We start from the raw sequence: 14,298 nt of genomic DNA, 5'->3' as shown, positions 1-14,298 counted from the left end.
CCACCCCCCCCCCCCCAGTTTCCGTACTGCAGGGGTACGACGGTGTCACTATCCTTCTGGCGAGCCCAAAACTCTGCAGAAGACACTTCTGTTATCATGAATGAAATATATAGGCAATATTCTGTAGGTATCTCTACCCATGTTCTGAAATGCCCCAAAACCCTGTGTGCAATATTGTGCAGATCTAAACTTCAGGAAGGAAACATAAAGAGATGCCTTGCCCCCTCTCACTACAAACGATATGTCCTTCTATGTGAGAGGACAGGTAATAAGCTATGGAAGAAAGAAGGTGGGCCAGCTCTTGACTTTCATTATGGTGGTGTGAACATACCTGCAGGCCCCTAAGGGTAACTCCATTTAATTCCTGATTCTGATTTGCAAGATGTATACGATGACAATTTTTTACCAGTCCTTTGGCATACAACATACCATCTGATGAAGTATGATTTAACATCTCAGGTCAGTCTTCTCTATTTCTAATTCCCAATATTAAAGAAAATCTGACACCAAGAAAAGAACACTAAGGCCCCTTTAACATGTGTGGTCCTATCAGGTCTGCCTGTCTGTTTTTCAGGCAGACGCGATAGGATGCCCAATACCAGTCTATGGCCAGCTATGTGTAAATGGACGGATGTCCGTTTACACTCGGGTACCCCCCGACTCCGGCCAAGTCCGGAGTAACAAACAGAACAGTGTTCTGTTTCGATGGACCTGATCGTGCTGGATCATGTGTCCGTTAACATCCAATTCCCCATAGGCCGACATGGGTTCCGGTCATTTCCGCTTTTTCTTCCATCGGAAGATGGAGGAAATAACTGTACGGACACGAATGTCACATCGGTGACATCCGATCCGTGCATGGATTCCCTACTGATCAGCAAGTGTAAAATGGGCCTTGGTCAAACAGCAATTTACTTATTAGACAAAACGATGCAGTATAATATATTGGATGTCAAATCTTAAAAATCTATACTGCCAGAAAAGGTGCAAAAACTGCGAACGTTCCACGTGCTTATTATTTAACAATGTCATGACTAGAATATTAAAAATGCCTTGTCTCTGGAACATGCCAGGCCATCACTCCACACCCAACCTTTTCCATAAATAACAAACACATATTGTGTTAGTGTTTTAATGACCTTTTTTTAACAAACATATAAATAACAAAAACATTTTGAATGGGGTCTTGTGTCCTTTTACGCACTTTACCTAAAATTCTGTATCTGTGTTAACCTCAGATACAACCAGGGAACCACTATTACACTAGCACTCAAATATATCTAAAAGGGGTGTCATACATAGGATGGATCCCAACCTGCTTTACATTTTTACCACATTGTCTGCCTTTAAAGACCTTGAAAACCCACCACCTGCTGCAACTGCCCTCACTGAGCTTCCAAGAAAAAACAAAACACACCAACTGTGGACAAAATTGAACGAGGGGTGGGTGGGAAGTTCATCAGATAACAGACTCTCTTTCATCTGGTATGCTGTTTGGTCCCACCCACGGTTCCAGGCCTGAAGCCGACCTGTTCCTCTTCACACCGCCAATCATGTAAGGAGCACATAACTGTTATTACATACTGCTTTAACCCCTCACTATCCGAAGCACTTTAAATCCAGTCATGTAGACCCTACAGCTAATGCCTCCAGCCTATTCTCTCTGTCTAACTTTATAAACAAACAGTAAAAACAGACTACTATGTTACAATCTGCTAAATACTTCAAACTTGTTTGCAGTTCTTTGACAGACTATTACATGCCCAACATTCTAGCCATTTTACAAATGTACCCTAGAGCCCGTGCTTTGCCAAGATCAATACTAAAAGGTTCTGACAGAGCACAGATTATTAGCACCTACATTGTAATGTACATGTAAACCTTCACAGTCTGAACTCAAAATGGCATATGTACCCTATCGGCATACCTTTGACTTTAAAAAAAACAAATTCAACATAATAATAAAAAAAAAAGAAGCCAATTGCTGAGTCAGGCCATCAGGATCCACCCAACTTAAATATGTCCTTCGTGTGGCCTGAATCTTTAAGTAATCTACTTCAACTAGTCAGAATTTACTGATGTCAGGCAAGTACAAAATTGATTTATATTGGTTGCGACTGGATACTGCATTGTCCGCTAAGCACCTTGATTCTTCAACTGTTTTACTGAATAAGTCTATACATGCTATTTCTTTATATAGAAGGTTTTTGCATTCCTGTATTACACTGGGTTTCTGTCATGCAGTCAGTTTACATGGATAGAAAGGTTCTTCAACATATTTTGCATGGCAATAAAACCTATATTCAGCATAGAAAGAAAAGGGGACTGGTACATCTCAGCTGTTGAGTTTTATGACAATAAAGAGACAGATCTGTTAAGATTTGAAGTAATGGACCAATGATGACATCAGCTAGGAGAGCCCTTAGCTACCAACTGCAAAGTAAAGGACATCATTGTCCAGTTTTCCACAGCTGTGTGTTTGGAGTCGTCATCTCATTACATGGACCATGAGGAGAAATTACAAAATAATCAGTGCTTGTATAAACACAATGGATCCATGCATCTATGTGTTTTCAAAGGTGATGGAAAGCTTTTGTTTTCATTTTAGTTTTCCACCCCCTCTGGTTAGGGGCTTAATTTGGAGCTTGTTTGGTACATTAATGTAGTTCAGTACTTATCCCCTGATAGAAACAGGATGAGGTAATGACTGGTAATATTCCAAACAACTGATGCATATTTTCAGGGTCACAGGAAAAACCTCCATGCCTGTCACAGCTCATCAACGATCCAAAACACAAAAATAAAAATATTTCACTGGATATAATTGCCTCCCCCCCGCCACTAAAATGAAATCAGAAATCTAAATTTTTATTATTAACCCTGCCATGTTCAACGTTGTTGACAAATAATACATAAAAGTGCACCTACTGACAGCTAACAGTAAAGTCATCCACTTTTTTCCAAAGACTAAGGGTTAGAATTGCGCTTAATGTGGTGTGCAAATGCATGTTTTGCGGTTTTTATTGTGCATTCAAGCACCCCATTTTTTTAATAGGCGCACAAAAATGCATCTGCACTATTTCTGGCAATGCAGCACATGACAAAGCACACAGAAGGGAATTTATGTGAAGTGGAGCAGCTGTGCATGGCAGCCAATCAGCCTCTCTCTTTAATTTTCAAATCTTAACTGAACGGACTGAAGGGAGAAGCTGATTGGTTGCCGTGCACAGCTGCTCCAGATTTTGTCTGCTTCAGTTTTGATCAATTCCCCTCACAGTATCCACATCTCTGCTTTTTTGGCGTACTACAACAAAGGTTCATCTTTACTTACTGTATGTGTAGATAAACCTTCTTTACATACTATATGTGTAGGTGCAGATAAACCTTCTTTAATTACTGTATGTATAGATAAACCTTCTTTACTTACTGTATGTGTAGGTGTAGTTAAACCTTCTTTACTTACTGTATGTGTAGGCATAGATAAACCTTCTTTACTTACTGTATGTGTAGGTGTAGATAAACCTTCTTTACTTACTGTATGTGTAGGTATAGATAAACCTTCTTTACTTACTGTATGTGTAGGTATAGATAAACCTTCTTTACTTACTGTATGTGTAGGTATAGATAAACCTTCTTTACTTACTGTATGTGTAGGTATAGATAAACCTTCTTTACTTACTGTATGTGTAGGTATAGATAAACCTTCTTTACTTACTGTATGTGTAGGTATAGATAAACCTTCTTTACTTACTGTATGTGTAGGTATAGATAAACCTTCTTTACTTACTGTATGTGTAGGTATAGATAAACCTTCTTTACTTACTGTATGTGTAGGTATAGATAAACCTTCTTTACTTACTGTATGTGTAGGTATAGATAAACCTTCTTTACTTACTGTATGTGTAGGTATAGATAAACCTTCTTTACTTACTGTATGTGTAGGTATAGATAAACCTTCTTTACTTACTGTATGTGTAGGTATAGATAAACCTTCTTTACTTACTGTATGTGTAGGTATAGATAAACCTTCTTTACTTACTGTATGTGTAGGTATAGATAAACCTTCTTTACTTACTGTATGTGTAGGTATAGATAAACCTTCTTTACTTACTGTATGTGTAGGTATAGATAAACCTTCTTTACTTACTGTATGTGTAGGTATAGATAAACCTTCTTTACTTACTGTATGTGTAGGTATAGATAAACCTTCTTTACTTACTGTATGTGTAGGTATAGATAAACCTTCTTTACTTACTGTATGTGTAGGTATAGATAAACCTTCTTTACTTACTGTATGTGTAGGTATAGATAAACCTTCTTTACTTACTGTATGTGTAGGTATAGATAAACCTTCTTTACTTACTGTATGTGTAGGTATAGATAAACCTTCTTTACTTACTGTATGTGTAGGTATAGATAAACCTTCTTTACTTACTGTATGTGTAGGTATAGATAAACCTTCTTTACTTACTGTATGTGTAGGTATAGATAAACCTTCTTTACTTACTGTATGTGTAGGTATAGATAAACCTTCTTTACTTACTGTATGTGTAGGTATAGATAAACCTTCTTTACTTACTGTATGTGTAGGTATAGATAAACCTTCTTTACTTACTGTATGTGTAGGTATAGATAAACCTTCTTTACTTACTGTATGTGTAGGTATAGATAAACCTTCTTTACTTACTGTATGTGTAGGTATAGATAAACCTTCTTTACTTACTGTATGTGTAGGTATAGATAAACCTTCTTTACTTACTGTATGTGTAGGTATAGATAAACCTTCTTTACTTACTGTATGTGTAGGTATAGATAAACCTTCTTTACTTACTGTATGTGTAGGTATAGATAAACCTTCTTTACTTACTGTATGTGTAGGTATAGATAAACCTTCTTTACTTACTGTATGTGTAGGTATAGATAAACCTTCTTTACTTACTGTATGTGTAGGTATAGATAAACCTTCTTTACTTACTGTATGTGTAGGTATAGATAAACCTTCTTTACTTACTGTATGTGTAGGTATAGATAAACCTTCTTTACTTACTATATGTGTATGTATAGATAAACCTTCTTTACTTGCATTGCATTACTTTAGATGCATAGCCTGTTAGGAATGTTGACAAACCAATGGCCTACTAGGTTCTGCATGCTTAAATGTAAGCAGAAAACAAAGACACCAATTAAAACACAAGAGAAAAAGTGCACACCCATTAGTGACAGATATGCATTAAATTCAAGTCACTTTGTTCTTTAACCATCATGACAGACCATAAAAGCAGGCTGATGTAGGACTGAGGATGAGCCCTTAAAAAAAGGTACAAACGTACTGTACATATTAAAGAACCACTTATTAAATAAGCTTTGATCATAAGACAGTGAGACAGCATGATCCTTCGTTGGGGATACAGTTCACCCAGTCCAGGTGGATCTTGAGCTTTTTCATGTTTTCAAGAGCAAGTTAAACCTGTTTCTAAGGGAAAACTTTGTCCCAAGCTCTTACTATTAGTTTTGTGCAGGCTTCTGGAATTCTGAGCCTTACCCTGGCTTCTCTCTGGGACTTTAGTAACAAACCATCGTTGGTTCATCAGAATTTACATTTCTGCCCAACAACTGTGGCTATCAGAAGCCAAATTGTAGTATTCTGCTCCCTGATGGATTTTCCATAATGTGGAAAAAACAAATAATATGGTGATCTAGATGTTGGAGAAGATCCTTAAGGCCTAGTTTAAAAATAAAAAGGAGACAAAAACAGCTTGCAAGATAACCCTGAAACAGTTTTTCTCCAAGACATATAGGCAGTGTGCTATTTATTTCACAAGCACCCAAAATGTAAATATCCTTTTTGGGGGCAGAAAGTCTTTAAAGCAAATCTGTGCTTTGACCATGCAGGGCAAGGTTACAGGTTCACTTTATGCCCACAACCTGTTCCCTCTTTATACTTGCTTTCTATTCACTTGTCTGTTGAAGCAATATGAAATATCCAGCACGTCTGAGAATAGGGAGCAGGGGACTTCCTCCCTTTGCAGCACTGACAGAGTCTGTAGCATTGTGTGAGCTCAACTTGGAGAATACACATCGCTTTTCTTCATTATGTTGCTCCAGAGGGCCAGTGGGGTAATGGATAATCTAATGGACGCTAAAGATCTGGAAGAGGTCAACAGATCAATGGTTGAGACCAGTACACTACAGTGATGAAATGGAGCTTCTTGGAATAGCTGCTGTTAGTTTAAAGGGAAAAATTATTACCAGAAAACTTAAAATTAGCCGCATATGGTAACAAGGATGCTTGAAATTTGAACAATTATTTTATAGTGCTTTGAAACTGCATCAAGGATAGGAAGTTTTTGTCATCAACTAAAATGTTCAATGGTGACAACAACATCAGCAACAAACTCTTTTAGATTAACCCCATTACAAAAACTAGAGGCCACCACCTAAAATTAGTGGGGAAAAAATTCCAGCACAAGGGGCAAAGGGGGTTCTTCACAGTAAGAGCGGTTAGGGTCTGGAACTCACTGCCGCCGGCAGTGCAGTGATTGCAGCTAAAAGTGTGGAATTGTTTAAGAAACTTTTGGACGATTTCCTGAGAGACCGTAACATACAGGGGTACAAGTACTCCTAAGAATGAGATGAAAATAGGTTGGACTTGATGGACTTGTGTCTTTATTCAACCTCAAATACTATGTAACTATTAGATCTGCCCTTCTATGGACCCTACATCCATGTGAGCCTCAATAACTATTAATTAATCGACTAATATCAGGGCTTACACAGTACTGAATACAAAATTCCCATTATTTCCCACACAGAATATTACCAATTTTTAGGAAAAAAACAAGATTACCACAACAGGCTTTGTTAGGTTAGTCTAGAGAAGGTAGCTTTTATGTCATCTGCAATGCCTATTTTATGAAGCTCCCTAGAATGTTTGCTCTCAGCTGTATTTTTAAGTCATGCGTAACCTACTTTGTTTGGCAAATAAAGGCTGATCACATGTCAAGCAAGGTAACTGTTGCATTGCCACACAAAAGTGCTTTCTTGTTGTATGTGATGTGTAAATTATGAAACCTTTCCTAATCTTAACCCTCATGTTGTAAAGGCATCACATACTTATTTCCCTTATTACATTTAATTATCTGTAATCTGGATAAGTATTCCACATACGCATCATTTTGATGAGTTACACAGGATTAGGTGTCAGTGATTCATAAATGGGAGAATCTGCAACATTTGCAATTCACCAATCAGGACAATTGGTATAATCACAATCAGAAAAAAATGTACATATTTTTAGTTCACCTGAATTTTAAATAGAGACCTGTCTATATAATTCAGAGACAATTGTGATACATATACTGTATGGGTCATCACAGACTGGGCAAGCCTGTGTGAATATACACTGAGTGGCCAGATTATTATGACTACCCCATCAGTACTTCATTGGGCCGCCTCGTGACTCCACGAGATGTTGAAAGGTGATGCAAGGAATCTGACACTGCACTGTTGCCCTTCTGTTGTCTTGTACCAGTCTTGCCAGTCTCCGTTCTGCCCTAACATTGACTAGTCGCTGACGGCCACAATTCAGACCCAGATTTTCGGCTGACAGTCCAGTCTTTAAACACTTTAACAACAGCTGCTCTTGAACATTTAAAGAATTCTGCTGTTTTGCCGATACTCGCTCCATGGCTCCGAGCGCCAACAATCATCCCACATTCAAAGGCTGTTAAATCGCGTTGTTTACCCGTTTCTTCAGAAAAAAATCAATCACTTCTACTGTCGTGGTAAACAACCTGCTTCCCTATTTATAATGGTCAGGCCCTCTAGCAACTTCAGAGCGAAATTATAGCTATTTATAGATAATTTGCCTACAAACGTCAGGTGGTCATAATAATCTGGCCACTCAGTGTATGTAAGTAAAATGAAAATCCACTGGATGGCCACCACTGGCATATACCTAGCATCTACTAATGGCAAATACAGCCACCCACACTGTTTTGGCCCTCTTTGGCTTTGTTCTAAAGCAGAAGCAGGAAGAAATTTGCATGATCAGATACAGAGCTGCTGGGAGTCTGCCGAATAGACTGAGGGTTGAAGAATAAAGAATACAAAATTAACATTTGTGAACATATTAATTCAAAGAACACTGTGGGAAAACAAGCCCTGCATAGGACAGAAAAGGAAAGTAAAAACACACACAGGTAACTAAATGAAAAACCACAAAAGGAACAAGGAATGTGTGCGTCTGATACATTAACACATCTACTTAACACTCTTTTTACAACTTGGGCCAGTTTCCTGATTCGGCCTTCTTAATGAATGGCAGCTTTGTTGTAATTTTAGCTCTTTCATCTGCAAGGAGACTCAGTTCCTGGTCTAAATAGACAGTGTTCGAGTCAAGTTCAAGTCACTGCAGGACAATCATGCTAATAGCCAGTTTAGATTCACCAGGTTCTTCTTTTAGCACAAATGAGATGTTAAAAAATGCCAATTCCACTATTAAGAGCCTGGAAATGTCTAAATATAAGAATAGCTGGCATTTTATTTTTACTTCTTGAACTTATTTATTCTACAGCAAAGTCACACTATCACATTCTCAAACAATTCATCCCCACACAGCTACATCCTCATGTATCACTGGCCCCTCCCTTTTAGATTGTAAGCCCTCACGGGCAGGGCCCTCCTTACCATCTTGTCTTGAATTGTATTGTAATTGTAACGTCTTCCTTATATTGTAAAGCGCTGCGCAAACTGTTGGCGCTATATAAATCCTGTATAATAATAATAATAATCTAGCAGATATGTTCACCTTTAGGGGGGAAATAAACATACGCTTATCCCAATAAGTGCTCTAGCAGCCATTTAAACTTTAGTTAGATAAAAGCTCCCACACTGGTCAGTAAATTATCCTGGATGTAATGCATAAGATAATACAGAAAAGATGACACTGATGTCACCACTGATGTTTCAAGGAAACCCCCTTTTTCTCAAACTTTTGAAAAAGATTATTCTATCCCATTCGAAGTGGATACACATTGGTCTTGGAATTCTGAATTATGCGTTATACATGTCTAGGATAAAAGTGGTGCAGCTTTTAAAGGAGGGAGTTAACCTTGGAAAAAGTGTTGTGTAATAACAAAGGGCTTCATTAAAGGAAACATGTCATGAGATAAATATGGCAGCTGCCACTGCTGTCCTTCTGAAAATGCTAGCTGCTTGACTGCCTCATGCTTAAATAATGTGAATCAGTAGAACCTCTCAGTTGTTGGAAGTCAGTAAAGCTAATGGTTAATCAAGACAACTAGGCAACTGGCATTTTTAATTTAATTGACTCCAGTAATGTTAAGCTCCATAACATGTTACTGCACTTTGCATCCTAGACTTTGTGTTTGCACTGCATTGAATGCAGCCATGTGCGTACTTCCTTCTCTGCCATTAATCTACGCAAAATAGAGGAAATAAATCTAACCATTACCAAACTGCATAAATTATGTGTTATGCGCAAGGCAGAACCAGTAGTTATTAGAAGTCACGGCGTAAGTTTGTTTGGAATAATGCCTTCCTAAGCTTTACTTCCCACATGTATTGTGCACTAATCTGTTAATCGCCTAGTGCTATTAGACAACTGTAATCCAGCCAATTTTTGTTGTCCAAAATATCTGAAGGATAAAATGCCAGAGGTAAACTCAACCTTGTATCTCAGAATTCAAATGAAACATGCTTAACAAGCACAATATGCAACAAAGCTTCTTATTGAATACATAAAGTATTTCCACATTATGAGGGAAACTTTGTCCGATTATAGACATGGCAAGGTTTCTTTATGAATGTAACGGCACAAAGAACAAGCCATGTCCAAATCAGTGACTACATCCCAGTTCTTCCTGTTTGAAGCAAGCTAGTAGGAATTCCATTATTGGTTCTTTCACAAGTCTTTTCCATAAAGGGGTAACTACAAGTGTTTTCCCAGACACAGGGTTCGTGACACACACACAGTTACAATTTATGTACCATAGTTGTACTGTAGAAGAAAATTCAATGGACACTACTTGCACCATTGCCACATGACTTGACTTTGTGTTATGCCATGAACTGAAAATCATTTAGAGACCTTACCTGAAAAGGAGTCCATCTCCATTGATTTTTTCTGCATTCCTGAGGTCTGAAGTTCTTCATTGCTGCCATACTTCATTACAGAGTTAATGGATGAGATGGTGTTGATCAGTTGGGAATTAAGGGAGCCTATCTGTGAATACGGCTCTCCAAAGGTTTCAGCCAGTTCAGTGTAATTCTCAGCAAGAAGCATTTGCTGTTCCTGTAGCAACTTCTGCACACGTTCAATGTAATGGTCTATGGCAGGAGATTCAGTCTCTGATGCACTGGTTACTGAAGTAATATTTTGTTGCTCATGGGGTTCATCTCCAACTGCTATATTTCTTGGGTCAGTCGAAAGGGGAATGGCTTCACTAGGACCACAGGCTATGCTTCGTACCTTAACACCTATCAGGAAATTATCCAACACATTTATTTGCCCAATTCCAAAATCTTTGGTCTTACGGACTGAAGATACATTTTCAGATTCAGAAGTGCATACTCCAATTGAACGTGTTTTTGGTATAGCATTGACTTCCTTGACTTTACCATCTCCTATGGCCACGGAACGCATTTCCACAGTTTCTGTGTTTGTTTGTTTACTGTTCATGCTGATGGCTGTATTTGTGCTTGTATCTACAAGACTTGGCACATGTGTGTTGGTGGACTGGCTTGCTAGCTCCAGTTCAGTGTTAGTTTGCTGGTTAGCAGTCCAAGGAGAAGCTGTTACGGCTGAATCTACTTTGGTTACAAGTTCTGTATTGACTCCACATGACAAATAATCCAACAATGGTTTAACTGTAACATCCACTGAACAATCGCCACATCCAATAGATTTCACATCTTTAGGTGTTGTCTTTTTATGCCCCTGCTTGCCTATGTCTTCTAATACGTAGAGTCCCACATCACTGATCATTGGGTCCATGCCAACACTTTTGTCACACATTCCTAGTTCCAACCCAACACTCTTGTCATACATATCTACTTGAGCTTTTACAATCCAGTGATTCATTGGGAAGTCAGGGCCAGTAGCAATACTCTGGAGAGCAGGACGACAAGAAATTCCAATGCTGCTCATCTGCATGTAGTTACCTACACAAGAATCAACCACATCCAAGTAATCCCCATTGCTTTGGTCACTCATTTCTACTACTGCTTCAACCATCTTGTCACAAGTCAAGGGCTGTGCCATCACTGCTTTATCTACTTTTTGCCTTGAGCCTGCTGCTCTTATCTCCAATTTCAATTTAGTCATCTCCATTTCATAGGTGGTTTCCCTCAAGTCTGTTTCAAGTCGGTAAATTTTATCTTTAAGTGCTTCAATAGTTTGCTGTTGAAGTTCAACTTCTCTTTCAGCATCAGTAGTCACCCCAAGCAATTCCTCTGTTACCCCAACCCCAGTGCTTCTTACGTCCATTTCAGTACCTACAGAGGCATCTCTGCTCAGATTTGCAGATCTGTAGTACATCACTACATCATTCATGTTTTCATCTGCCCCAACAGCAACAGAACGGCAACATTTTTCTTTAGCTTTCTTTTCCTTAGATTGTGGAGGAGAACAATAAGCATCAAAACTGCTGTCTTGGATCTTTTTCTCCAAAGATTGCATTTCAGCAGTTAGCTGTCTAAACTCTTTCAGTGTCTGTGTATTTTGTTCCTGAGTTTCTGTGTCATCATCAGAATCTATATGCAATTCCCCACCAGATTTAACTGGTGTATGTGAGGTTTCAAACCCAGCAGCATTACCCGCACTGTAAGATCTCTTTCGGAAACCTGTAGTATCCTTCTGGCTGCTACCTTTTTGGCTCTTAATTTCAGACATAAGCTGCCTTTTCTCTTCCTGTAACACTGAAATTTTTACCTGAAGTATAGGGATAGTTTTTACCTGCTCCTCTAGCTCTTTAAGGCGCTTAAGTGCAATAGACATTTGCTCCCTGATATGCTGGAGATGCATAGGGCTCACATTAGTAACCGGTGTAGTAACTCCAGAACTTAGAGGACTGTGACGGATAGAACTTCCTAAAGAGGAAGCAAAGAAGGCACCGTAATCACTAGTGGCTTGGTGGCCATTTGGAAGCTGTTGAGCACTTGTGCTGTGTCCAGTTGACCCAGGGAATGATGAGAGTGACCCCGTAGAGCCCATACCTCCAAAACTTGCCAGCCTTGGCCTACGAACATCACTGATGGATGAAGCTACCTGCATGATTACTTTTTCTTGCTCCAGTCTCCTACGGGTCTCCATCAGAGTTTTGGTAACATGAAAATTGTGTTTGGGAAGCTGTGGGGAAGGAGGCGGCAATGGTTTATTCTCAGGGATGGCTAAATAATTTGGAGATGCTTCTTGAGAGTGAAAAGATTTAGCAGAGCCAGAAACTGTATGTCGCCTGGCAATTACAAAAGGTGATTGTTTATGTTCATCACTGTTAGAAGATGAAAGTGAATCTGTAGAGGGCCATCCAGCTCCCTGGCAGGACTCTGTCCTACCTTCTGGAAAATGAGGGACCAACTTGCGCTTCTTTGCAATGGCAATTTTCTTTAAAGTGTTACCCTTTTGTATGTCCTCCACATACTTAAGGAAATCCAGGTCTATCTGGTATCCATAAGGTGTTTCCACAAAATAGGCAGATTTAGCATCTCTTTCGTCATCACCATTTGAGGAACTTTCCTCTTTTCCTGCAATAAAGGGAACACAAACATTAAGATCTATCTTGCTCACTACAGTTAAAAATAGACTTCTAATAAAGGTAAAAAGTCATAATTCAGTTGAAGGCTGAACCTGAATGACATTAAAAGGGAGAAAAACACAGTGAAAAATACATTCCAACAGGTTAAGAATGTCAGTCTGCTTGGAGCATTTTTACACGTGGAGCTTTTTACATGTGAACCAGGTTTCCAGTAGCTTTAGGAAATTCATGATAAAACACAAAAATGCTAAACCTTTCAGTGATCTGCAGCATCTGCACGCACAGTAAATGGCAATCTTGTTAGCAATGTGTTGTGGTTTTAGTGAACTTTTTTTTTTTTTATGAGAAAAGCAACCTTGTGCCCTGCAATTTCAATTCATACCTATTGCAAACAATGTTTACCACCAGAGCATGGATGGACAGACAGTTATGTACAAAAAAAAAAGTGAGCGGATATGTCATCTGAAATTGAAAAGCAAAAAGATCAGGAACTACAGGAGTTTCTATATTGAAAATAAACTTTGAAAGTTTCAGGTCACAAGCTTCGGTTAACTACTGCTTACAGAATACTGTTACTGTCATCTTATAACCACAGAGAACCAACATGCAGACAGACAGTTGTTACCCAAGTAGCCATGCTCTCTCCTTTTTTTCTTTCTTATATGCACAACACGACTTCATTTAAAGGCAACAGCTTGTCCTCCAAAGATCAAAACCAACCTTTAATTCAGAATACACCTGATTGCTGAACCCATGCTCTCCAGCCAAATCTTTTCTATTGCTTAGAGCTTTTAGACCACCATGGCACACAGACAAGCTGGAAATATGCAGACAGACCTGTTCCCAGCTCTGTCTGAAATTCCACGGCTGAAAGAGAAACTGGTGGAGCTCACATAACAAGGAAGGCAGATCTGTGCCCTGCACACTGAAGCTGGCAATATGTAGATCTTTATACATGCCGCACACAAGCTAGCAAAGGCGGCTATATAATTCATGGCTCTGCCTGCAACGCTAACAGAAAGTTATTGAGTGACAAGACATTATGAAAGCACACTGTAATTGCACCTAATACATGAAGAGAAATTAGAGTGACTGTAAGACTTACTTGTTGTTTCCTGTAGACATCAGCAGTCCCTGCGTTCTCATGCTGACACTGGCTGTCATAGCTTGCTCTCCCCCCTCTACACCAGCCCACTACCTTCAGTGCTGCCTTTCAATCTTTTTTTTTCTCCTTTGCCGCATAAGGAAATATTCCACATTAGAACAACCTTAGCTAAACAGGGCTGACATTTTCATAGGACAGCCCTTCACCGATGACTCTAGCTGGACAGTCTCTCCTTCCAGCAGCCTGTGAAAGCCTCAGCTGTTCTGTGCACAGTCACACACTATACACACTGCAAAGCCACATCCTGGCTCTTAAAGGTGCAGTCACTTGTGAAACCCTATTGAACTTTGACAGCCACATGTTCTCTTGGCTTGAAGCTCCGACCGTCTCTTAAAAGGAAAACATACGCTAAATCTG

General features: G+C 39.1%; 1 protein-coding gene across 1 annotated transcript in view; it reads right to left on the bottom strand.

The window, feature by feature from the left end:
• KANK1 (KN motif and ankyrin repeat domains 1) overlaps positions 1-14,298 on the bottom strand; it is an 89,567-nt gene that overhangs the window by 18,630 nt on the left and 56,639 nt on the right. The window contains exon 3 of the mRNA XM_018559475.1: positions 10,117-12,765. Coding sequence (XP_018414977.1) covers positions 10,117-12,765 — 2,649 coding nt within the window. The remainder of the gene's footprint in view (positions 1-10,116; positions 12,766-14,298) is intronic.

This window comes from Nanorana parkeri, unplaced genomic scaffold (assembly GCF_000935625.1).
Source record: "Nanorana parkeri isolate BGI_ZX_2015 unplaced genomic scaffold, ASM93562v1 scaffold398, whole genome shotgun sequence".
Lineage (NCBI taxonomy): Eukaryota > Metazoa > Chordata > Amphibia > Anura > Dicroglossidae > Nanorana > Nanorana parkeri.
Note: the sequence above shows the minus strand (reverse complement) of the source record. Positions and strands in the feature narration are given on the sequence as shown.